Source organism: Schistocerca cancellata, chromosome 3, assembly GCF_023864275.1.
Source record: "Schistocerca cancellata isolate TAMUIC-IGC-003103 chromosome 3, iqSchCanc2.1, whole genome shotgun sequence".
Taxonomy (NCBI): Eukaryota; Metazoa; Arthropoda; class Insecta; order Orthoptera; family Acrididae; genus Schistocerca; species Schistocerca cancellata.
Genome location: NC_064628.1, coordinates 291,641,880 through 291,668,933, shown reverse-complemented (window position 1 = coordinate 291,668,933; position 27,054 = coordinate 291,641,880). Strand labels below are relative to the sequence as shown.

Genomic DNA, 27,054 nt, shown 5'->3' with positions numbered 1-27,054 from the left:
TTGTTGATTGCATTTACTAAAACTTATGGCTTGACTTTTTTTGGGTTCATAAACATTTCATTTTTATCTGTTATTACTGTTATGTTTTAACTTCATGTTCCATGATCTTGGAGATTTGCTCCTCAATTTGGTCCTATGGAACTTGATGTGTAAATAAAATAAATAGAATACTAGGAAAATGCAATCAGTCTACCCAGAGCATACAAAACGCTCATGGGACACAACCCAGAATCTTGCTCAAGTCTGTACCCTATCAGGCTAACAGAGAATTTTGAACACATACAAAGAGAAGTGCAATGAAATGGTAATAGGTTTGTTTTCGCCATGGGAGCGCATCATGGAGATGCTGAAAAAACTGAAATCACTTGAAGACATGACTCAATCTATTCCCCAAAAGCATATTCACAATGTTCCAGGAACTAGCTTTAAGTGATGAATCTACGAATATACTACAACGTCCTACATATCACTCCTGTAGGGAGTGCAAAGAAAGACTGGAGTTATTACAGTGCACCCAGACATCTTCAATTATAAACCTTCATAAGCTTTGAATGAAGTTGTGTTGGTAAGAAACTCTTCAAAACCAGGAATTTTATGGTGGCTTAGTATTGCAGTTCATCTATTTCAACAAAATAGACATCATCATCATCATCATCATCATCCTCATCATCCCCACCGCCACCGTGCCGCCACCACCACCGCCGCCGCCACCACTGCCGCCACCACCACCACCACCACCACCACCACCACTTATGAACATTTTTGGGTCAGACATGTTTGCCTGTTACAATACCAAGCAATTTAAAGTTGTTTGCACCATCTTAATTGCGGTCTTCCTTGTCTTCTTCTACCACTGGATCTGCACTCATACGTTACCCTTGGTATCCGACATTGACCCACACAAACATGACTATTTTAAAAATTAATATAAATAAAACTGTTCTGCAGACCATGTTCCCACTTAGTGCATAACATGTAACAACAAAGAAAAACTACATTTCATTGACATATCACTATGCCCAGGTAGGGATTTTTCATTTTGTCTTAAGCAGAAGTACTGTGTTTAAGTGATTCTGATTTAGCAGATCATGGATGAGGGTACACAGGTTTCAAGTGCTGTTTCTTTATTTTTATTTTATTTTATTTTAGTTACAGTTGAGAAGGAAGACTGCAACAGCTGGTGTTGTCTCCAAAAGCTCAAACATACTTGCAAGTACTATGTCTTTTTTCAGATATGTGAATTAGCATCAACAGTGCCATACCCAAGCATCACGACAAAAGCCTAACAAAAGTTCGCATTGTGCTGCTAACACATGATGGGAAATGCACTGAATCATCTCTCCTGTCCTTGCCACTTCAATTATAGGATTAAACATTACTTGTGCCACCAGGATTATGAATCACTGCTCATGATTTCTTGCCAGTTTATTTGATGACGTCAACAACAGATGTTTTCAACAGCAGCATTGCTGATTACCACAACTCCTATAACTGCGTAAGCCTCCGTAGGCAGAATCAGCTGACATTTCTGAGTATGGTACAATGTCATAATGTCAAATGCTGGTTATTGCAGTATGTTTTTTTAACATCATGATACAGTACCATACTCAGGAAACTTTTACATCAAGCATAATTCTTGTTATAAACTGTATGAATGAGAGTTAAATTACATGAAATGCCATGTGGCTTGAGTATAGCTGCATAACAGATCTGCCCTGAAACTTTATATTAAAATTGCCACTTATGATATGTCATTCTGTTCTTTCAGACACACGTAACTAAATAACGCCTGTAATTGTCTCATGAATAACTGAATCACCAGTTGGATCCTACTACATCATGATTATTACTATGAATTTCCCTCGAATTCTACTACTACAGCACAAGCTCCAAAATGCTAATCACTGCAATATCTGAGGATGTCAATGTTTTTATATTTATATAACTATTTAACATAAATGGCAAATATGGCTTCAACTTCGCTTTTCACAGTGGTTTGTGCTCCTGCATAAGTATAAATTCTACTGTAAAGTGCTCACTTAGTGTGAGCAAAGCAGATTGACCAAGTGAGATGGTGTGCACGGTCTATTTCCTTCTCCATCCTTGAAACAATCTGAGCTTGTGATCCATTGCTAATGATCTCGATGTCGATGGGACCTCAAACGCTAATGTTCCTTCCTTATTTTGCCAAGCAAAATGAAACCACACAACCATTCTTATGACCTAGACAAACAATTCAACCTGGCAGCTATACTGTCAAATGTCACATTCGGTTCATCAGATTACATGAGAATTATGAGCAATTGGCAATCAATTGTTGGGAACTGCCCACTCTTGTGTGATCTGCAGACAGTCTGCACAACCTAGCAACAACTCACTGCAATCCATCACTCATGTTGGACCCCTATCTCATGTACAAGAACAGCAAACTGTGTTTCACTTGACACATGTTTGCTGAACATACACACACTTTATTTATGATGTTCTTTGTCCATTTCTTACACTCGTATGTGAAACAGCCAAAAATGTTTGTAGCACCAGGAAAAAATCTTTCTTGGCACATTTACTGGAACCAGGGACAGATAAAAGCAGACAGTAGAATGGTAGTGGGCATTACTTAAGAATAAAGTACATATGAAAGTGACAACTACCAAGATCATCTTTCTCTCTATCTGTTTAGCTGGTCCTTGTGTGAGCAGCGGTTATGTCTAGAGTATTTGCCACCAGCCATCTAAAAAGCCAAAGCCAGATGCAACACTCCTCCACAAGCATTTCCTCGATTAGCTCTTTCACAGCCTCTTAGATATTAGAGCAGTGTCTCAAATCTAACTAGCTATAATACTGCTTTACAATGTGACTACCATAGGCATTTGTCAAATTACAAACTAAGCTGAAACTGTATTCTTTTTGGAAATAGAAATCTAGTTATATTACAGAAAAGGCCCACCAAAAATTTCCACGCCACTCCTATACGCTCAGCATGGGTGATACCAAAACATCGGAAGTTCCTCCAAAGTGAGACTACCGTTTAGTATCTAAGTACAGCTCATATTGAAGGAATGGAGACTACAGTTTAACATCCCACCGACAACGAGATCATTAGAAACAGACAAGCTCAGATAGGGCAATGACAGGGAAAGCAATTGATTTAATCTAAGCCCAAACTTGAATATGAAGTATGCTCCTACTGAATGACAGTTCTGTTTGCTAACACCTCTGTCATTTTTCTTTGTGAAGTGTAAAGATACAGCAGGGCAAGGTGAAGAGTACAAGGTTCGTCACATGAATAAAAGCAGCACACCAGTCACATATATGTTTCCAATGAAACGTATTAATAGTCAGCTAAAACCCTGAACGTGTGTTTGAAAATGTGTAATGGCACATAAAATATGCTATTATAAAACTGTTTATGAGATTTCCCATTTATTTCATAGTATAAAATTGTCAGTAAACACAACTACTGCTACAATAAAAAAATTAGTGTACCATATCACTTTAGATACTGCCTTTAGGTACATTGTCATGGAGACAGAACACTGGTAAATTTTAGAAGCACTCATTCTAGTATCTGAGTAGCACATAAATCATGTTATATTGAAGTAATTAAGATAGTGAAGTTCTCTGGAGTATTTTCATTGGTACTGTACTAATTACGTCGTTTACAATACCTAGTACTAATATACAATAATTATTATTTTGTTCTTCACTCTCAAAGTTTCATTTCCAATTACTCTATAACATCTTAAAGCCACAGAAATTCGCTTATTTGACATGCATAATTCAGAATTAGGTATATCTTTTTTCATAAATAATGAGTGAAAGGTGCAAAATAGTAAAGATATTGCAAAGTTGCTACACGAATATAATGTGACAAGTAGCTTTAAGGTGGGAAACTTGTCAAAACAGGTTATACCTAGTGCAATAAGTATTCTTTCTGCCATGCAATTGTATAAATATTGTAGAACTAAAAACAGTATAGTTGGGCTGGTTTTATGGGACAGTTGTCATTTTATATACTATAATAATAATAATAATAATAATAATAGCAGAAAGAAGAATATGGATATAAAGAGAGAGAATTTGTTTTGTAACTTCAGATAACAAATAATGTACATGAGGAGGGCAAGACAGGAATGTAACAGGGTTCCTTCAAACATAAACAACCAGTGTCTCAATGTGGGGCACTTACTTAAACAAACAGCATGATAGACTACTACTTTTTTAAAATTTCTTTTAGAAGATTTAACAACAAATCTCATCATCAAACCTAACTTTGAGTAATCACACCATGAAAATACTGAGAGATGTCTTTATTTAAAGACATGACTGTCCTCCTCTCCATTCTTGATATGTGAACAAGTGCCCTTGTCTCTTCAAACAATCTCTAATGAAAGGATGAAGCACTACTACTACTAATAATAATAAAACCCGTGGAGGCCCGGGAAAAGAATAGGCCTCCGGTATGTTCTGCCAGTCGTAAAAGGCGACGAAAAGAACAAACCACTAATAAGGCTAACCCCCCTTTTAGTGTGATTAGTTGGTTCAGGACAGAACTAAAGAAGCCTCGGACAAGTGCTGTCATGGTCGGACACAACGTTTGAACCCTATGCCCGCCCACAATGGTAACGACACTGCTAGCCAACTGGAAAATGATTTAAATCCAAATAGAGGTGTTAGAGGTGTTTTGCAGGATATGCTTTGTGCAACCACCATAGAAAGAAAACAAAGACAGAGGATGAGATGGTCAGATGAATTTAATCGACACCTCATGTTCTGTTATTACCAAGCAACAAACCTAGGAACCAACACAACTGGATACAGATCACAAGTATACACAACATTTATTATCAGATACCCAGAATTTTTAACAGAACAACGACTAGCTGATCAGATCCGTGTAATAATAAAAAAATAACAGGATACCCCAGCCAGAGTTAGAAAACATCAAACAACAAGTACAACAAATACTGGAACAAAATAATGTGCAATCAGAAGAAGAAAATACAGTAATGGACTCAAACATCCCAGAGCAAACAAACAAAGAACAACACACATCAATTAAACAATCAGAGGAAAACGAAATCTTAAGACAGCCACCAGAACAAGCACAAATAGAACTCGAAGTAACACACATGTTAGATATAGAAGAAAAATTTCAGCTGACATATATAGAATACAAAGACACAAATACAGACATTAATCCAATCTTGCATAGACCACCAAATAACCCACAAGTCGAAACAACAATAACAACTATCAACACAATCATACACAACAAAATAAATGAAAACACAACTATGGAAGAGTTACAACTACTGGTTTATATAGGAGCACTCACTACACTAAATATACACACTAGGCAGAGATCAGAACCAACCAACACACAGAAGAAACCCACAAAAACAGCATGGCAACACAGGCTACAGATCAGAATAGAAAAACTGAGAAAAGACATCGGACAGCTAACACAATTTATAGGAAATGAAATATCAGACAAAAAACGAAAAAGGTTAGGTAAAATCTCACAACAAGAAGCGATAGAGCAATTAGATGAAAAGAAGCAGAAATTACAAGCATTGGCCAAACGACTTAGAAGATACAAAAAAAAGTGAAAACAGAAGGAAACAAAACCAAACATTCAACACAAACCAAAAGAAATTTTAACAGACAATAGATAACACACACATTAAAATAGACAACCCACCAAACATAACAGACATGGAACACTTCTGGAGCAACATATGGTCAAACCCGGTACAACATAACAGGCATGCACGGTGGATACAAGCAGAAACAGATACATGCAAGATGATACCACAAATGCCTGAAGTGATAATTTTGCAACATGAAGTCACCCAAGCAATTAATTCTACTCACAATTGGAAAGCCCCTGGAAAAGATAAAATAGCAAATCTCTGGCTAAAGAAGTTCACCTCAACACATTCACATCTAACTAAATTATTTAACATATCTAAAAAGAAAGATGATGAGACTTACCAAACAAAAGCGCTGGCAGGTCGATAGACACACAAACAAACACAAACATACACACAAAATTCTAGCTTTCGCAACCAACAGTTGCCTCGTCAGGAAAGAGGGAAGGAGAGGGAAAGACAAAAGGATTTGAGTTTTAAGGGAGAGGGTAAGGAGTCATTCCAATCCCGGGAGCGGAAAGACTTACCTTAGGGGGAAAAAGGACAGGTATACACTCGCACACACACACATATCCATCCGCATATACACAGACACAAGCAGACATTTGTAAATTTGTTATTTAACAGTTACATTGCAGACCCATACACATTCCCTGATACACTTACACATGGAATAACTTATCTGAAACCTAAAGATCAAGCAGACACAGCAAACCCAGCTAAATATCGCCCCATAACCTGCCTACCAACAATATACAAAATATTAACTTCAGTCATTACACAGAAACTAATGACACATACAACACAGAACAAAATTATAAATGAAGAACAAAAAGGCTGTTGCAAATGAGCACGAGGATGTAAAGAGCAACTGATAATAGATGCAGAGGTGATATATCAAGCTAAAACTAAACACAGGTCGCTACACAACGCATACACTGATTACCAAAAAGCTTTTGATAGTGTACCCCACTCATGGTTATTACAAATATTGGAAATATACAAAGCAGATCCTAAATTGATACAGTTCCTAAACATAGTAATGAAAAATTGGAAAACCACACTTAATATCCAAACAAATTCAAATAATATCACATCACAGCCAATACAGATTAAGCGTGGAATATACCAAGGAGACTCATTAAGTCCTTTCTGCTTCTGCCTTGCTCTGAACCCACTATGCAACATGCTAAATAATACAAATTATGGGTACAATATTACTGGAACATACCCACACAAAATCACACATTTGCTATACATGGATGATCTAAAACTACTGGCAGCAACTAATCAACAACTCAACCAATTACTAAAGATAACAAACGTATTCAGCAATGATATAAATATGGCTTTTGGAACAGACAAATGTAAGAAAAATAGCACAGTCAAGGAAAAACACACTAAACAAGAAAATTACATACTGGATAACCACAGCGACTGCATAGAAGTGATGGAAAAAACAGATGCCTATAAATATCTAGGATACAGACAAAAAATAGGAATAGATAATATAAATAATAAAGAAGAACTAAAAGAAAAATATAGACAAAGACTAACAAAAATACTGAAAACAGAATTGACAGCAAGAAACAAGACAAAAGCTATAAATACTTATGCTACACCAATATTGACCTACTCATTTGGAGTAGCGAAATGGAGTAACACAGACCTAGAAGCACTCAATACACTTACACGATCACAATGCCACAAATATAGAATACATCACATACATTCAGCAACTGAAAGATTCACATTAGGCAGAAAGGAAGGAGGAAGGGGATTTATCGACATAAAAAACCTACATTATGGACAAGTAGACAATTTAAGAAAATTCTTTCTAGAACGAGCAGAAACTAGCAAAATACACAAAGAAATCACTCATATAAATACATCGGCTACACCACTGCAATTTCATAACCACTTCTACAACCCTTTAGATCACATAACATCAACAGATACGAAGAAAGTAAATTGGAAAAAGAAAACACTACATGGCAAGCACCCGTATCATCCAACACAGCCACACGTCGATCAAGACGCATCCAACACATGGCTAAGAAAAGGCAATATATACAGTGAGACGGAAGGATTCATGATTGCAATACAGGAGCAAACAATAAACACCAGATATTACAGTAAGCATATTATTAAAGATCCCAATACCACAACAGATAAATGCAGACTTTGGAAACAACAAATAGAAACAGTAGATCACATCACAAGCGGGTGTACAATACTAGCAAATACAGAATACCCAAGAGGACATGACAATGTAGCAAAAATAATACATCAACAGCTTGCCTTACAACATAAACTTATAAAACAACACGCTCCAACATACAACTATGCACCACAAAATGTACTGGAGAATGATAAATACAAATTATACTGGAACAGAACCATTATAACAGATAAAACAACACCACATAACAACCCTGACATCATACTCACCAATAAAAAGAAGAAATTAACACAACTAATCGAAATATCCATACCCAATACAACAAATATACAAAAGTAAACAGGAGAAAAAATTGAAAAATACATCCAACTGGCTGAGGAAGTCAAGGACATGTGGCATCAGCATAAAGTTGACGTTATACCAATTATACTATCAACTACAGGAGTCATATCACACAATATCCACCAGTACGTCAATGCAATACAGCTACATCCAAACTTATATATACAACTACAGAAATCCGTAATTATTGATACATGTTCAATTACCCGAAAGTTCCTAAATGCAATGTAACATATACCGTACAGTTAAAAGGAAGTCACGCTTGATCAAGGTCCGCGCCACTTTCCATTTTTGACCAGACATAACATCTGAGAAAAGAAAGAAAGAATAATAATAATAGTCTCTGCCAGTGCCGGTCCCAAGCCTGGGGCCTCATCTAGCAGGTGATGAGGTAGAGGGGGGGGAGTAACACCTCGTAAAAAAAAAACTGCACCCGTATGGCTCTGGGTGGTAGCAACATGTGAGGACCACTGCGCAGTGTTACATATGAAACCTGGTGAATGGTCACAAAGGCAGAAGAGGAATCCTAGCTCCCAATGGCAGAGAAAAATATGAAAAATAATCATTTCGGACTAACAATACAATCTTATCTTGGAACTTATTTCCTACCATGTACAATGCACAGTGCACAATGTCCATTGCAGAATGGAAAGTCCACTAAACATAAGCACTATCTGAGGTGGTAATTCTAAAGAGCAATACACCATTGCTTTATGCAATGCATCAGGACCAAGCATTCAGGGAGTCCCAATTTCTGCAGGAAGTTTGAGTCAGACCATTCTTGATATCCTTCCAAATTCAGATGGAAATTATTTATTTGCAGGCATCCTGACTGTAAACTCATTACTAAAAGTTGGTAAAGAGAAAGAACTTTAAATTCGCCTTAGATAAGCAGGAAGTGTCAATTTTAGCAATAAAGGAAACTAAGGTTTTTGGACAAAATGCTACAGAAACGAAAAACCACAGAATTTTTAAGGGTAAACCAGCAATAAAAATCATGAAAGACATGCCAATACTTTATACCGCCTTCTATATTCATAAAAATTTCGTAGATAATGTTACAGAATTAAAATTCAGTTCAGGAAGACTCTCTCTTCCCACAGTGAAATGCAAAAATAAACAGTATAATTTTCTAAATTGTCATGCTCCAATTAATGTTGACAATAAGAATAATCCAAGTAAAGTAGAAGCTTTCTGGGAACTTCTGGAAGATGAAATATCAAAAATTCCAAAATCGAATGTTGTGATACTATTGTGGGATTTTAATGCACAAATATTTAGGAAAAAAGCTTTTCGAAAAATAGTACAAGAATATCCAGTCTATAAAGGAAAGAACAAAAATGGCACAAGACTACTTAAACTTTGTAAAACATTTCAGTTGAAGTTAATGTCAACTTCCTTCAAAAAATTGCCGAGAAAAACAAAATCGTGGACATATCTAATTAGAGTGAAATTTCTCCCTAATAAAACCAAAAGGAGACAGCAAAAATTTATTAAATATAACACGGACAGTCTCAACATCTCAAAAGAGGCCATAAAATATTTTCAAGACGAAACTGAAATAGTTAAATCAGGAAAATGGAAAGAATTATCCAAAGAAATCAACAGGGCAGCAAAGAACGCATTTGGATCAACAAAAATGAAGAAGAAAGTATAATGGAATGAAACCTGTGAAAAAGCAATTGCAGAAAGAATAAAACACTGGAAAAAATTGAAATGTTATGGAAAGATTGAGCACCCTGATGAATTTAAAATGCAAAGGAAAGAAATTAGCAAGAATAACAAAGAGTACTGAACAGTCTTTTGTGAAGTCAACTTGTTGGCATACAAAACAGTTTTGTTAAAAATAATTCCTGGAATTTCTTTCAGATGTTTAAAAATCATCTAAGGGGGCTACCAAGCTCCAAATATTTGTTTCAGAGATGAAAATGGTAAAATAGACCCAAGCAATTCCTAGAGCTCTGAAATACTATGAAACTGATTTAAACAACTCTTGAACTGTGAAGAACCAAACTGTATGTTAGAATTTACAGATCTTCATGAAAACACAGAAGCAGATCCACCACCTACAGCTAAAGGAATTAAATAAGTAATAAATAGTCTCAAAACCAACAAAGCCAGTGGAGAAGACTGTACTACAGCTAAACTTAAAAAATGGTCTCAACCAAATGTTATAACTAACCTTCAGATCACATTTGAAGAAATATGGAAACTTGAAGACATTCCAGAATACTGGAAAGTGGCTCTTATCCAGTCTTTGCACAAGAAAGGTGAGAAGCATGAACAACTACAGACGTACATCTGTGTTGCCAATGGGTTATACAATATTTTCAACACTATTACTAAACAAGATAGAGGCAAAACCTGATAGTCATTTGTGAGAATATCAGAGTGGATTTAGAAAGGGCAGATCTTTCGCACAACAGATTTTCAACCTAAAGCCCATAATCTGTCACAGACTTACAAACTATAAATACATAGCTGTAATATTTACAGATTTTAAAAAGCATTTGATTTGGTTGATAGGGAAACACTAGATAAAGGATCTGAAAATTTGGCATTAAATCTAAACTCGCAAACCATGTTCGTGAAATGCTCATAGACCCAAATCAAAAGTAAAGTTTTGGGGCAAAATATCTAAGGTATTCAAAACAAAAACAGATGTAAGGCAAAATGACAGCCTGTCTCCACTCCTCTTCAACTGCGTCCTAGAGAAAAGAGTAAGAGAATGGAAATGAAAACTAAAGGAATATAAGTTATCACCAACAAGACTGGGAACTAAAAATAAATGTATTGCAATTCACTGTCTAGCATTTGCAAATGATTTCACCATTCTTTCTAAAAACCTAACAAATGCAGAAATACAAATCAATCTATTAGAAGAAATAGCTATCAAAGTAGCTACTGGAGAAGTAGTGTTTATCACAGATATTGGGCAGATAAAGAGGGTTAATAAATTTAAATACTTGGGAGAAATGGTTTAAGAAATGGCTTAGAAAAATTCACTGTAGAAGAAAGAATATGTAAAATGGAGAAAGCATATGCTACAACCAGGAACATTTACAACAGAATTCTGACTAAAAATTTGAAAATGCAGCACCACAAGACTGTAGTAAAACCAGATTGTCTTTATGCAAGTAAATGTTTAATACTGGATTACAAATTATACAAACTTTAAGTTGTGGAAAGGAGAATCATTAAAAAAATACTCTGTCCACTACGAAATACAGAGGTATGGATATTAAGAAGTAATAAAGAAGTATATCACAACATAGAAAACATAACTGGAATGCTGTGGAAGAGGTAACTGCTATTTTTTGGACATCTACGCAGAATGAACAGCAATAGGTTAATCAAACAGATTTTTAAATATCTGTGGAAAAAGAAGTCAACAATAGCCAGGATTCAAGAAATTAGGAAAGATTTGGGAAGAAACAACATAAGTGAAAAAGATGTTACAGAAAGAGAGATTTTTCAGAAGAAAGTGGACAAAGTGACCTGAGGAGAGAAAAAGGATACACAGAGAGAAGATGAACGAATACTGTAGGAAGAAGAAAGAAGAATAAAGGAGGAAGCACTGAAATTGGCATGTGGTCCTTAGATTACCCAAACAGAAAAAGAAAAGAAGAAGAATAATAAGACTTCAAAAAGAATTTAACAATTCAAATTCCAAAGAGAGCAGGTGGTAACACCTGTGAATATTACCAAACTGTCAGTTTAACAAGTCACAGTTACAAAATACTAACACGAGTTACTTACAGAAGAATGGAAAAACTGCTAGAAACCAACCTCAGGGAAGATCAGTTTGGATGACAGAGATATGTAGGTGAATGAGAGGCAATAATGACTAAGACTTCTCTGAGAAGGTACGTTATAGCTTTTGGTTGGATTTGGGAAGTGGACCAAACAGCGAGGTCATCAGTCCCATCAGATTAGGGAAGGACAGGGAAGGAAGTTGGCCATGCCCTTCCGACATTGGAATGAAGCGATTTGGGGAAATCGCAGGAAACATATATCAGGAAGGCTTGATGCAGGTTTGATCCACCAGATGGCAATTATATGAGTTGAGGGATATGAAAGGAATGCAGTGGCTAAGAAGCGAGTGAGACAGTGTTGCACCCTATCCCCAATGTTATTCAATTTGTACAGCAGTGAAGAAAACCTAAGCGGGATTCAGAGAAAGAATTGAAGTCCAAGGAGAAGAAATAAAAGCTTTGAGGTTTGCTGATGATATTACAATTGTCAGAGACAGCAAAGGACTTGGAAGAGCAGTTGAATGGCATGGACAAGATCTTGAAAGGAGGATATTGGATGAACATAAAAAAACAAGGGTACTATAGTTGAATTAAATCAGGCGACGCTAAGGGAGGAAAAAAGACAAAGAAAGTAGTCAACCAGTTTTCCTATTTGGGAAATAAAATAACTGACAATGGCTGAAGCAGATAGGATACAAAATGCAGACTGGCAATGGCAAGAAAAATGTTCCTGGCGAAGATAAATTTGTTAACACTGAATATAGATTTGACTGTTAGCAAGTCTTTTGTAGAGGTATTTGTCTGGAGTGTAGCCCCGTATGGAAGTGAAACTTGGACGATAAACAGTTCAGACAAGAAGAGAACTGAAGCTTTTGAAATCTGGTGCTACGGGAAAATGCTGAAGATTAGATGGGTATATCACGTGACCAATGAGGAAGCACTGAATAGAAATGGGGAGAAAAGAAATCTGTGACATGACTTGACTAAAAGAAGGGATCAGTTGATAGGACACATTCTGAGACATCAAGGGACCACCAATTTAGTATAGATGGGAAGTGTCAGAGTAAAAATTGCAGAGGGACACCAAGAGATCAATATAGTAAGCAAGTTTACAAGAATGTAGGTTGGAGTATTTATTCAGAGGTGAACAGACTTGCACATAGTATGGAAAGCTGCATCAAACCAATCTTCCGACTAAAGACGACGACCTCCACCACCACCTCCACCTCCACCTCCACCTCCACCACCACCACCACATTTTAAAAGATGTGTCTATTTGTATGTTATGGTATAGAAAATGGCCACAGACTACTTTTAAACTATAAGCGAGTAAGGTAAAAACTCAAAAGGCAAACAGACCACAGCAGCCAAATGTCAACTGACATGTGGAAGAAAAATAATCCAGAATCATTTCAACTGAAACACTTTTAATGTTCTGCTACGGTACATCATATCATTACATTCCGGTACCATTACAACAAAAAAAGGAGCTCAATATGGTGCCCATCAGTGTCCAAAAGTGTCTGAAAGTGCAGGGATCCATTCTGCACAGCATAATGAAGCATGTTCTGTCTACCTCTCTTGATGTGCTATGCTTCAGATCAGCACATGTGAATGTCCCACTGGTAAACCCTGTCCTTCAGGTAGGCCCACAACCAGAAATCACAAGGAGTGCTGGCCAAACATTTGGAACTGATCAGCTGATAATTTGATCGTTTCCAAATGTGTTTCACAGAAGCAGGTGAATTAATGAGTGATGTGCAGTGGGGCCCCATCTTGCATGAAAACTGTTGAGTTCAATGCGTCTCTCTCCCAAAGGGCAGGTATGACGTGCTGGCGAAACATATCACAGCGACGGTGATCACTCACACTGCACGTCTTTGGTCCTTGAGCACCAACCTGTTCAAAAAAGAACAGGTCAATGATGAACGTAGCTGTGAAGCCACAGCATAGGGTGACACGTTCACCATACAGAGGAACTTCATGCACAGTGACTGGAGGTGGAGATCCCCACACTCGGCAATTCTACGTGTTCACCTCACCAGTCAGGGAAAACTGAGCTTCATCTGTCCATTGGATGGTCCAGGGACAGCCCTTGTCAACTTCAATTCCTGCAAGAAAGTGGAGAGCGAAGTCAACACATTGTTGTGCGTCCTGTGGTGCACGCTGCTGTATGATATGGATCTTGTACACAAACCATTTGAAAACGTTTTGAAGCACCTTCTGTACAGTTGGACAACAGAATGTTCAACTGTCATGACACAGCACATGCACTGCCGGACGATCGGGAATTGCATGCCGCATTGTCTGCCATAGCAACAGCGATTTCATAAACCACCTGTGGTGCAATCGGCTGTCGGCTTCTTCCCGCAGCGACTCCCAGTTCTCCAGTTGATTCGAACTTCTTCATCATGCTCCGCACAGCAGGTGGAGAAAGAGGACCTTCCATAATTCTTTCAGCTAGCAATATTCTCGAAGTGCAGCTGCAGCATTACTGTTGTTTTGATAATAGAGCTTCACCAATAATGCCCCCCTCCTTTTCTCCAAGCTCATGTTCACATGTCAACAAGTGCACTCTGTGAGACTACGAATCACGATGACTGATCACAGCACCTGGTGGGCCATAGCTGGAACTGGACGGTAGCGCTGTGACATTAGGGAATCATGCACCCCATACTCTGGGCATCAAAGCTACCAAGTCTGGTACTCGTACCATAATTAGTTCCTGTGTTACAACATGTTAAATAAAGAAAGATTAATTATAACCACCCAGTACTTCTCCACAGTAATGGATGGTCACACACAACAGCTTTTAACCTTCAAGGAGTTCAACTAAGTTCACTGCATTCTTCTTTAAAAGCTTCCATATAATCTCCACACATACACTACAGTGAATTGCAATACAGTGTGTCCAGAGTGTCACTATTATTATTTTATATATAAGTGAATCACAAAGTCAGTGAAAATAAACTTTTAGTGACAGAAACTATGTAGAACACTATATATTGCTGTTATAATAATATCTAATGAAAATCAATTTGGAAAAATAAAATAAAACCAGGATTTTCTGAGGATAGATGTTTTTCCCCTCCCACTTCACAAATGTAAATCAGTCACTGCCACTACAATAATCAAAAAGGATAAAATTAAAATTTAGGAAAATCTAATCCTACCCATACTTTCAATATGTTCATAGCTTGCATTACTCAACCAACTTTTGCTAGCAAAATATAAATTAATTAGCTTTTTACTGGTGGCTTTGCCCCAGGTATACGTATGGCATGTATATTTCTCACAGCTCCTCACTCCCCCTCTCCCTGTCCATTTTCTCATTCCTCTTCCCCCTTCTCTGTCCACCTCCACCACCTCCTTCTAGCTCTCTCTCTCTATCCATCTCCTCATCCCCTCTCTCATTTTCATCTCTTTTTACCTCTCCTCTCTCTGCCCACCTCCTCCTCCTCCTCTCTGTCTGCCCTTCACCACCTGCTCCCCCTCTCTATGCCTGTTTCCTCCTCCCCTTCCTCTCTGTTCAGCCATGCCCATCTGCATACATAGTTCTTGGAGTGCATTCCAACACTACCGCACAACATGCACAGCAGGGGTTACCAACCCTTTTCAACCCCACAGTACTTCTCCCAGACAATATGTAGTATGTGTACAAAATTTGGTTTAAATCAATCCAGTGGAATGACAAACAAACACGAACACACACACACACATTTTATATATAGACAGTAGGCAATGAATAGCTCATAACTTCAACTGTCTTGAAAACTGCTAATTCCAGAAACCAGTAACTCCATTAACTCCACAATCAAAGAGAGATTTGAAAGTTCATGGATTTCTCTGATCTGTCAATCACTAGGCTCCTACTATACAGTTATACAGGTAGCAACTTTCTGTTTCACATTACATAATTTTTAAGAAATTGTTTTTGTTTCACCTACAAAATTTAACAATATGATGCTACTATGTTTTCATTGCCTACCATCAATATGTACACGATCAAATGTGAAACACATCTAGAAACACGTAGAACAATGCTGTTTCCAAGTTCAATAACATGCATAATGTTTGGAATACCTACAAATATACTTGCAGGAAAACTGGCAGGGTAATTCTCCTTGAAAACAAGAATAGTTTTCAAACTTTATAAGCTGTAGGTACAACCAAACGTGAGACCTTATACCACAGACTAAATCTGTATTTAGTGGTTCTTTGTTCCTGAGGAAAACCTAGCCTCCAGTTTTCAATGTAGGCCTATTCTGTTTCCACATCTAGCAATGTACAAATTTAAATGCATCTCAACCATACAAAGCAAATTTTAAGAAAGTGCACAGCAACACCCAACCGTAAAACACTGGGTACAAAACAAATAGACGGCATTTGTATAGCAACTGAGTATTTCTTTTTTCATACCACTCATCAATTTGAAATCCATAGTACTTAAGTTTCTTTACACATGAGTGACAGATATATAATTCATAGGAAAGAATAAACCCTTAAAACACTCTGCACTAAATGGTTTCGACCCACAGCATATTTCTTCTCTATTAACAAGATTACAATTAACAGGGCGCCTATGTTGCTTGCATCAAACTACTTCTTTCATGATGTGGTCATGGGTACATCCAAACACAATAACTCCTTCCTGGGATTCTATGTGGTCTCCTTGTCGAATACCTCTTATGGTGCTGAATGCATACTACCATTATGTTGTAGTCGCAGTGTTGTTTTTGATATTTTTTGCAGGTTTCCTATGTTACTGCTCAAAGCCAACAACTCATATCAAATATTCCTCTTTATCCCATAGGTACACAACTATAAGATGTCACAGAAAATAAAAGAGCAGACCTTGTTAAGTATAAGGCACCTGACGACACACTTGGATATGGAAAAGGAATATTTAAGCACTGAATAAGCATGTGATTTATTTAGATCTATTCCTATATCAGACTGCTTAATTTAAAAGCTCATTTTTCATTTCACTAGGTGACAAAATAATTTCATTCCTGCAGCATTTGAACACATACGTGTAACATTTTAAGGATGAAAAGTGTCTTCTGCAAGCTATTATGTACTCGTATTTAAAACTGTAATGTGTGTGACCAGATACAAAATGCTATCTATTTACTTCTCTTTTTCCTTCTTTATGTGAATAAGTAAACAGAAGCAAAGTTCTGTCATTATGAGGTTTGCCAGAAATGTGTGTACAAGTGAAATGAAACGGCACAGAGCTTGTCAACACACTGCACGTTTCACATACTTTTAAACTGTCTTCACGTGAAATTGCGGCTGAAGAAATACTTGCTATATACAGTGTTACACATAGGCAGACATCAACGTCAATGTACATGCTCAAACATTTGAAATCAGACGACACACGCGACTCGTGCGTGACCAGATAAGCTGAAGCTGCAAAACTGATAAGGAAGAACAGAAATCTTAAAACGACAATCATAACAGTGAACTATTGGCGCACAACGCGCGCAGGTGTGGCTGATTCGTGTAAATACCTCTTTCGCGATCTGATCTAGTGCTTGATCTTCTGCAGAATGTTTTGTTGTTACTCTTCGCCGCCCGCCACCAGCTGATGGATTATCCATGGTACAGAGAACCCGATAATATCTGAAACATTCAAGAAACAGCGTGACATGAATCTCACACGAAATAAGGTTACCGAATTATGCACTTAGTTTATAGCAGAGTAGGCTTACTATATAGCTATAATCCCTTGCATGGAAGATGCATCCTATTTTGTGCCGTATAATATACAGGCAAAACGCTTAACTTTCTCTTATATTTGGTGTTAACTTGTCATCCGATACGGAACACTGCGGGACAATACTTTAAATGCATTACACTAACTGCTCACTTGCGTGTATTGATGGTACTCACTTCACAACAAGAACAGTGATCTTCTTCTTGTATAAAACTTCATTGTTACAACGTCAGATACGATAAAATACATAATTTGCTATAAATAATCAATCATTTGGCGACCTTCATGTCATTTGGCTAGGTTTACTAGTTCAGTGATTATATCCACGGAGAACACTTTCACATTGAGTTAGCACACAGAAGGGCATTTTAAACACTGTTTTGCCTCACACACATTTCTGACAGAGTTGTCTAAACCTTTTACAATTGAGGAGTTCAATTAATTTGCACTTATTCATCACATGTGGGCCATTATTCTCACTTTTTTCTCCTCCACTTACACAACAGTACATCTTTCGGCCGCCAGATAGCACCACCAGGTTGAAGGAAGGTCTTTAATTTTGCTACTCACGTATACAAAAAAAATATAAGGACGGAGAACACAAACTTGTACCAAGTGTTTGAGTTGGCGATTATTCGTACCTCCTTAGAGTTCGCCGGAACCACAAAAAGCGAAACAAGCAAAAGAAAATCATTTCCGTTACTGGTGCAGATTGTAGACTTAGACACTGTCCATACGATATAGGTCTGCTGTATCAATTTGTGCTGATCAGTACTTAATTAAAGAGTAATACAATTGCGAAGAATATTGAATGTTTTTGTCGTACAGTGAACTGAGGTAATACGTTACGCGTCGTTTCAAACGCTGACAAACAAGTATATAACATTTTCGATGTGTTGACACATTTAATTGTGTACGTGTGGCTGTGTTTATTGACGAACATAGTTCCATATAAGAGTGCGGCCTTCTTAACAGCCAACGTCCAGAAACCATTTGGCATGTCCAGTAAAATTAACAAGCCAACACTTTTATCAAGAAAAATGAAAATAATCAGACTCTATCTTTTATACGAGTCAAAACCGCAAAACATTATAAAAACTTCAAATAATGCGAAGAGTATTCCTCTACATTCTCAATGTTAATTGAGTTCATCTTTGTTAGCTATTCTGAGATTATTATCGTAACATGATTTGTATTCACATAGTACGATAGGCCTACCGTACGTATACATCCACCTTTTTATACAACTTTATGTGCTTTATCAGTTAAATTTAGCTAAGAATGGAAACACATACTTTAACAGAATTATAAACGTTAACTGAGACACACTATTCACAGAGAATTTGCAGATGAATAATGAGAAGAAGGTTATAAAGATTGAGAAATTCAAGTAGTTTCAAAAAATATTCATACAACATTATGAATCCAGTTTTTTATTCATAATAGCCCAGGAACAATTACAGTAGAAGCCAGGAAAACGTGGCTAACATCTGGTATCAAAGAATCTTGTGTCAGGAAGAGAGGGCTTTATTTAATGCATCCATACTCTGCAAACCAGTCAAATGGAAGGCAGACAGTACATCACATGATACCATGTATTTCTTTTCATTCCGTTCCTGTATGGAGTGTAGGTAAAATGACTGAATGCCTCTGTGCTCGCAGTAATTAGCCTCATCTTATTTTTGCAGCCCTTCAGGAGTTGTACATAGAAGGCAGCAGCATATTCCTAGATTTCACACTTTAATATTGGTTCTTGAAACATTATAAGTAGACTTTTGCAGGATGGCTGGTGGTGTCATCTAACATCTTCCAATTCATGTTTTTCTGCACCTTAATGATGCATCATTCATGCTTTCCCCCTTTTTTATGTATGTTCAATATAAGCTGTTAGTCCTATTTGGAATTGTTTGGAAAAATAGAATGTCGTCAACACTAATTACAAAAACACAGATGCAGTGAGAGTGTTGTACAAATAAGAGAGTGAAGGTCAAAGTAGTTTAAAACAGAGTAGGGCGTGCAGCATGGCAGCCCCTTTCTGCATTACTTATCATCATACTCATGGATACCATAATGTAAGACATCAGGGAAATGGGAAAATAAGACCAAAACTGCTCTTGCATTTGCAGTTGATGTTTCCATTTGGGATGAAACCAACAAAGGAGTACAGAAGAAACTGAAACAGTGGAATATCAAGTTCAAAGAGTTTATATTAATTGCCAGTGAAAACAAGATAGTTGCAATGTGAATGACTAGAACACCCACTCTATGTAAACTATTGTTGGAGGGGAAGGAGACTGAGAATGTGGATACTTTCACATAACATATTAGTGCTGCAGCAAGTAACAGAAGTGTTGACGTTGAATTTCTGGACTGGGTAACCAAAGAATCAAATTATTTCAGTCTAGTATGAAGACATATTTGGGGATAAGGATGTTCTCTTAAGAGCTAAAAAGACCTTCTGCCCATTATGTCGTATAGTCTGGAGAGCATCATTGAAACTAAAACACGATGATGACAACAAGCTTTTGAAAAGAAATTCATTAGGACTGCCCTACAAAGGATAAGGAGGGACAAGATCGAAAATGAACACATAAGGAGAGACCTGCAACTGGAAGTGATGGTGGAGGGAATGCCACATGCAGTGAAGCTGAAGTGATTTGGTCATGTAAAACGGATCCAGTGTACACTAACTCTCTGCCAGTACCTGGAAATTAATATGTTAGAATGAAGACCATTTGGATCTCCAAGAAAGAGATGATTGGCCCAAATTAAAGATGACCTCAAAAAGGAAAGAACAGCTACACAAGATGATGTTGTGTAGGAGGAAATCTATCAAGATCAAAACATAAGTAGGCAGAACATTCAAAACCACCTCCCACCGTGCATTTGAAAGGCTTCCAGATGTTCATGGCAGCTTCCTTTGGCATGGGTCTTGCACACAAGAGGAATATTCTAGGATGGGTCACACCAGCATTTTTTTTTTTTTAATGTGTTGACTGCCATGTGGTCGTACACAGCCACATTAGAACCAAAAGCCTGACACCATGCAGCCTTGGTGGCCACATCACATGCTCACCCTAATGCTGTGTGTCTGGCCTGACAGTAAAACATCCATCACTGTGAGGCAGTCAACATGTTAAGCAATCTTGTTTGATAACTAACTGCATTTTCCCAGTATCCTACCACTGAACCAAAGTCTACCACCTACTTTACACCCGATTAGTCTTTGTGGTCACTATGCATATTCCCACAAATTGTTACACTCACTCAGTTATCTGTATGAGTTGACTGGTTCCAACCGAAACTCACTGATATTGAAGTCATACGATGCTATGTTTATACATTGTGTGAGGTGTACATTTTTACATTCCGGAACATTTAAAGCAAGTTGCCAACCTGTGCGTCATTTTGAAAAATGTGTCAGAGTCTGTCTGGATATTTGCCCAACTTTTTTACTGCTACTGCCCTGTGGCATAATCTCCTGTCACAACATGGCTAATGCCCAAAAAGTATTTATTCTACAGAAGTGTGGAGGAAGGATATTGTGAGAATCTGGTAAACAACTTGCAGAATGCTCTTCAGCAACCTAGTTATTCTTAGACTTCACCGACGTATATACTCGCTAATGGCATTTGAAGACAATAACAAGGTAAGAGAAAAGCTGTATTTCAAGTATACTTTATTCTTCAAAGCAGTCCAATGCTTGGCAAAACTTACCTACACTTCACATTATTAATACTTTTGTATTTTCGTAAAGGCATTGTTTTATTGTCTGGCTTCTGCATTATGGGTACTGTGTGTAGGCAGCAAACAAAAGTGCAAAGAAAAATGTTTCATACCTTGTCTTTTATTGAAATAAAATGACATTATCATTGACCTCATCTGCATCACAAATTCCATTACTACTGTCTTGTTTGTATGGGTAGTTCGACTTGCAAAATTCAGATATCTTATACCAGTCGCGATGGTAATTTTATAAGCAGTCTTACATACATAACAGACATTTGTTACCACTTATCATTCCAGGTGGAATTTTTCATCCTGCAGTGGAGTGTGCACCGATATGAAACTTCTTAGCAGATTAAAACTATTTGCTGGACCGAGACTAACTCAGGACCTTCTCTACTAACTGAGCTACCCAAGCTTGCCTCGTCACCATCCTTATAGCTTTACTTTTGCTATTACCTCATCTCCTACCTAACATTGTTCCACATTGTACTCCTGGAGACAGTTGTGACATAAAATAAATGGCTATGTGAAGTATTGTCCTTGATCACATAATGACAGTGTTTTATCTTATGTAGGCCTATATTAATAGCGGGTATCACTTACTTCGATGGTCATTGTCTGTTATACTAGATTAGAGCTGCTCCTCATCCACTAGGCTTTCACAATTATTTGGGCTTTATTGTGTGTGTAACTGAGGGATAAATGCTTCCTCTAGGTATTTCCATACACTACAGTCATCAAATATGAAAGTCTAGTTTGCATGTTTTCCGACATCTGACCAACTTTCATAGGGTCTTGTTCTTTCTTATCTGTTTGAATTCAGCAAGAAACTACTTTGGTCCATCTAATGTCTATACATCTCCCACTCACCTCCATTACATTTTAATTATGGTCATATTTATGTCTTCCATTCCAATCTGTTCCCCAGCCCATATGTATGTTTTCCTGTCTCACGTAGATAATCCCACCATGTACCACATCTCTCCAGTTCTCAGTGAGCAACTTTAATAACTTTTTTATTTCTTTGCTTTAAAAAAACCATGTCTCACTGCTGTATGTAAAAATTGTTAAACACACTTATTTTTATCTTTTAAACATGGACACTGATGCACACTCGTGGGCATTCGACCTGTCATAGAGAATTGCAACTCAATAATTTATATCTGTTGTGGCGTGTATGTGAAAAAAAGTTACATTGACATCCAAGTGTGTCTTCTGAGCGCTTCACTTTTTCTGTCAGGCAGTGTGTAATCTAGTGCGGCTTGAAGTAATTGCATCAGAGTTATTTCGAGTAATTAATGTGGGAGTATTTTATGATGCAACAGGTATTGCTGGTAGTTAGTTTGGATGATGTACCAGAGGTCCCAGGTTCTTGAAGAAGCTATGGTGTGCAGCCAAGCTGGCAACGACATACTATGTTGATACATCACCCATATTTGGAGGCCTGCAAACTAGGAATCTGAGAGATGTATACCCCTATGTAGCTGCTATCCACTATTATGTTGATTGATGTCTTAGTCCCTTGACAACAACTTCTAATTATTCATCATTTACTTATGTATCCTTGTTTAATATTTCCTCACCATCAAATCATCTTAGTCTGAATATTATATTGACTGTAATGTCATCAGTTAACAGAGAGTGTGGCTTCTGAGACAAAAATCCCGAGTCTTCAGTAATTATTGACCTCCAATTGGAATTAGGTTTGTTATAGCCCCCCTCTTTTCTCTGACTATGCTTTCAAATTATGTACATGTCTCAATGTTGTTCATCCACTGTTTTGAACCACTAGGATTACCTGGCAGAAGGACTTCTCCAGCTGTCAGATACATCCACCTACAAACCTTGTCACAATCACCCAATTCCAGAAATTCAGCGGGGTCTCCAGGCACTCTTCAGACCCTTACACAGATACCAGAACCTCTCCCTGGAGTCATCCCTCTGCTCACCCCCACCACTCCCTGCACTCCTATCTTCTACATGCTTCCTAAAATTCATCAATCCAACCACCCAGGATGCCCCATTGTGGCCAGTTACTGTGCCTCCACTGAGAGAATCTCTGCTCTCTTAGACCAACACCTTCAACCTATTACCCGGGATCTACCTGCCTATATAAAAGATACCAACCGTTTCCTTCACCGACTCCCAACAGATCCTGTCCCGTTACCACACGGTGCGCTGCTAGTCACTATTGATGCCACCTCCCTTTACACTAACATCCCTAATGCCCATGGCCTTACCGCTATTGAACACACCGAATGCCTGACGGATTCCAAACCAACAACCTCCTTCCTAGTCGCCATGGCCAACTATATCCTCACTGCAGTTACCTCTCCTTTGAAGGTGCTAACTACAATCAAATCCGGGGTATGGCTATGAGCAACTGTGTGGCACAATCTTATGCCAACCTATTCATGGGCCATCTAGAGGACTCCTTCCTAAACACCCAGTGTCCTAAACCCCTCACCTGGTTCAGATCACATTCTTCCAGAACCTCAACAGCTTCTCCCCCATTTGCTTCACCTAGTCCTACTCAACCCAACAAGCCTCCTTCCAACTCAAAGATGGCTACATCAGTACCTCTGTCCATGTCAAACCTACTAACCACCAGCAATATCTCCACTTCAACAGCTGCCACCTTTTCCATACCAAGGAGTTCCTTACATACAGCCTAGTTACCCGTGGTCGTCGCATCTGCAGTGACAAGCAGTCCCTCTTGAAATGTACCCAGGGTCTGACTGAAGCCTTCACAGACCGTGATCATCCTCCCAACCTTGTACAAAAACAAATCTCTCTTGCCTTATCTTTCCAGTCTCCCAACTCCTCCCAAAGTCCCACCGTCTGGCCACAGAGGCGCATCCCCTCGTAACTCAGTACCACTCAGGGCTGGAGCAACTGAATTACCTTCTCTGCCAGGGTTTTGACTTTCTCTCGTCATGCCCTGAAATGAGGAATGTCCTGCTCACTATCGTTATCACCCCTCCCACAGTGGTATTCCACCGCCCACTGATCGTACACAATATACTCGTCCATACCTACACAACCCCTGCTATCAACCCCTTACCTCATGGCTCATGTTCCTGTAATAGACCTATATGCAAGACCTGTCCCATACATCCTTCCACCAGCACCTGCAACCACTGTGTTCCATTTTATGTAGGCATGACAACCAATAAACTGCTTGTCCATATGAATGGTCACCGACAAACTTTGGCCAAGAAACAAGTGGACCATCTGGTTGCTGAGCACGCTGCCAAACACAACATCCTTCATTTCAATGACTGCTTCACAGCCTGTGCAATATGGATACTTCCCATTAACACCAGCTTTTCTTAAGCTGGCCTTTGTTGTTCGCCGTTGTCCTCACCCATCCACTCCTTCCTTGTTCTCATTCCAGCTCTCTTACTTCTCTCCTGCCTTCCATCCAACCTCCCAATTGTACATAGCTGCCCCACCCTCTCTCCAGCTCATCCCTGCATGCTCCCCAGCAGCACTTCACTGTCCACCACCCCTACCCCTCCCTGCCCCAGCCTCCTCCTTACCCCCAATCAGTTGCCACTCCCATCACTGGTGCTGCTGCTCAGTGTGGCTTCAGTTGCCAGAGACTGGAGTTGTGCGTGTGCGTGGGGGGTCTGTTTTTGATGAAGGCCTTGCTGGCCGAAAGTTTGCGACAGTCATTTTGTTGTGCTGATCCGCGACTCAGCTTCTCCACTATATGAATCTAATTTCATATTAATGTAATGAGAAAACTACGAAATTAATTGTTTGTTCTACATATCTGATGTAAACTTGAGTAATAATATTGTTATTTGGCTGATTTGTTTGTGTAAAACTTTTAAGTGTATTTGGAAATATTTTGTACATATGTCAAATCAATCTGCTGCCGGAATTTTTAATTACAATATCGAAGAACTGTAACATTAACAATGAAGGAACTGTTTAAAAAGCTGTATAACAACAAGTTTATTATCACTGTTGGTCAGATGTTTTGTGACGCACCACCTATGTCATTTCATGCAATAGAGCTGCAATGAAAAGTTTGAAGATGTATCTATCCCTTAATTCACATTGCTTGCTGAATGAACCTAAGATGTGAATCAAGTGCTCAGGATGAACTCTTAAGGCAACAAGCAGATATCAAGTTTTCCAATGTGCGTCACCCACATAGACTGTTCACATTTTGTCGAGTTTAAAGCTGAAGCAAGTTTAAATGATATAAATTGCAGTAAGTTTACATAAATTCATTCTCATTTAAAGACAATGACATTACGTTGCAAACTAATTGAAATATCTGGAATTGAGTGTAGTATTTCAGTCAGGCCCCAGTCGTGCAAGCCTGGGGATACCTCAGTTCAACATGAGAAAGCAGCTGGATCCTGGCAAATAGACTTACGGTGACAGCAGGCTGCAAGGCTGCCAATGGTCTCGGCTGTCAGGCAGTGATATGAGGCCTGGTGATAGTGATGGCAGCTGCGTCACAGGTACATCCGACGGAGAGGTCGTCATGACGGAGCTCGGCTGTCAGATGGTGACTGGCTGGCCCCAGTGAGTTATAAATACTGCTGGGTGGAAGCTGACCAAGCAGAAGTAGCACTGCTGCATTCTTCCATCACATCAAAGCTTCTTGCTTTCCACAAAACAATTAGATGCCATTTTTCCACTACTTTTGAATTGTATTTGTATTATGTTACTTCTCACAGTGAAGCCACGTGACTTTTTAAAAATAAATTCATTATAACAATTTTTATTACTATCATAATATTATTAAGTACAATTACACAACATCTGAAAAAATTAAAAATCAAAACATACTACACCTTGACAAATTTACCTGTCACATTTTGTCATAACACTTTATCATCAGATTGCTAATGTTATGGACAGGATGAAGATATCTACATACCAGAGGCCATCACCAGGTGCCATTGAAGAAATCAGCACATTACTTACCTCTACAAGCAGCATCCGAAGTTGACCTATGCACTGAAAAACCATGTCATCGTTGTTGTATGATTTTATTGATGAGGTAAGCTATAAAATGAGGTGAAAGGAAGGCATTGCAAAAATTCTTTTGTATAAAAAAATTCAAATCGTAAAACAATAAAAGCTGGAATCACTTTAATCACAACAGTAGTATTTGTTCGCACTTCATTTTGTTAACACAAACAACACATCTTACAAATTTTGTTGTCAATAACATAGCATAGTTCTTGATAAGCCTGTCCTGAAGTTCTAAGGAGTCTTTGTATTCAGGTCTAATTTCCTTCAAATAAAATTTTCTGAATGAAAGTGGTGTTTGGGCACTTATATATTTTACATGAATGTACTAACAATGAAAATGAATTCTGGAGTGACACACATTCACGTAATTTGATAGGCCTAACTGGGCAATAAATCCACCTTCTTCAGTTTGTAATGGTTCTCTATTTACGTGACCATTACGGCACTCCAACCCCAGTTCTCGATACCAGTAATATCGTACTACTTTTCTGCGAAGTAACAAACATACTTTTGTGACAATATTCACATTTGGTTTTATTAATGTATAGGTACTCCGATCTATCGATATATTATAGTGATATGGTTCTTGTGTTTATTCATTTCTGTGAGACTGTCATAATCTTTGACTTACTTGTAACCATTTTGGTGCAAATGCGCGCAGAGTAGTCT

The 27,054-nt window shown here is 38.2% G+C and overlaps 1 protein-coding gene and 1 long non-coding RNA gene across 3 annotated transcripts in view; one reads left to right on the top strand and one right to left on the bottom strand.

Moving 5' to 3' along the window:
- LOC126174987 (leucine-rich repeat flightless-interacting protein 2) overlaps positions 1 to 18,138 on the bottom strand; it is a 259,584-nt gene extending 241,446 nt beyond the window's left edge. The window contains exons 1-2 of one of the 2 annotated variants that reach the window (XM_049921466.1): positions 17,832 to 18,138; positions 17,450 to 17,561 (exon numbers count right to left, since the gene is read on the bottom strand). In XM_049921466.1, coding sequence (XP_049777423.1) covers positions 17,450 to 17,539 — 90 coding nt within the window. In that variant the 5' untranslated portion in view covers positions 17,540 to 17,561; positions 17,832 to 18,138. The other variant, XM_049921467.1, reaches the window with a different exon arrangement.
- A 137-nt stretch (positions 18,139 to 18,275) lies between these two features.
- LOC126174988 (uncharacterized) lies at positions 18,276 to 26,673 on the top strand. Its single transcript, XR_007535505.1, has 2 exons — positions 18,276 to 18,492; positions 26,269 to 26,673. It is a non-coding gene; the product is annotated as an uncharacterized LOC126174988 (long non-coding RNA).
- The last annotated feature ends 381 nt before the right edge of the window (positions 26,674 to 27,054 follow it).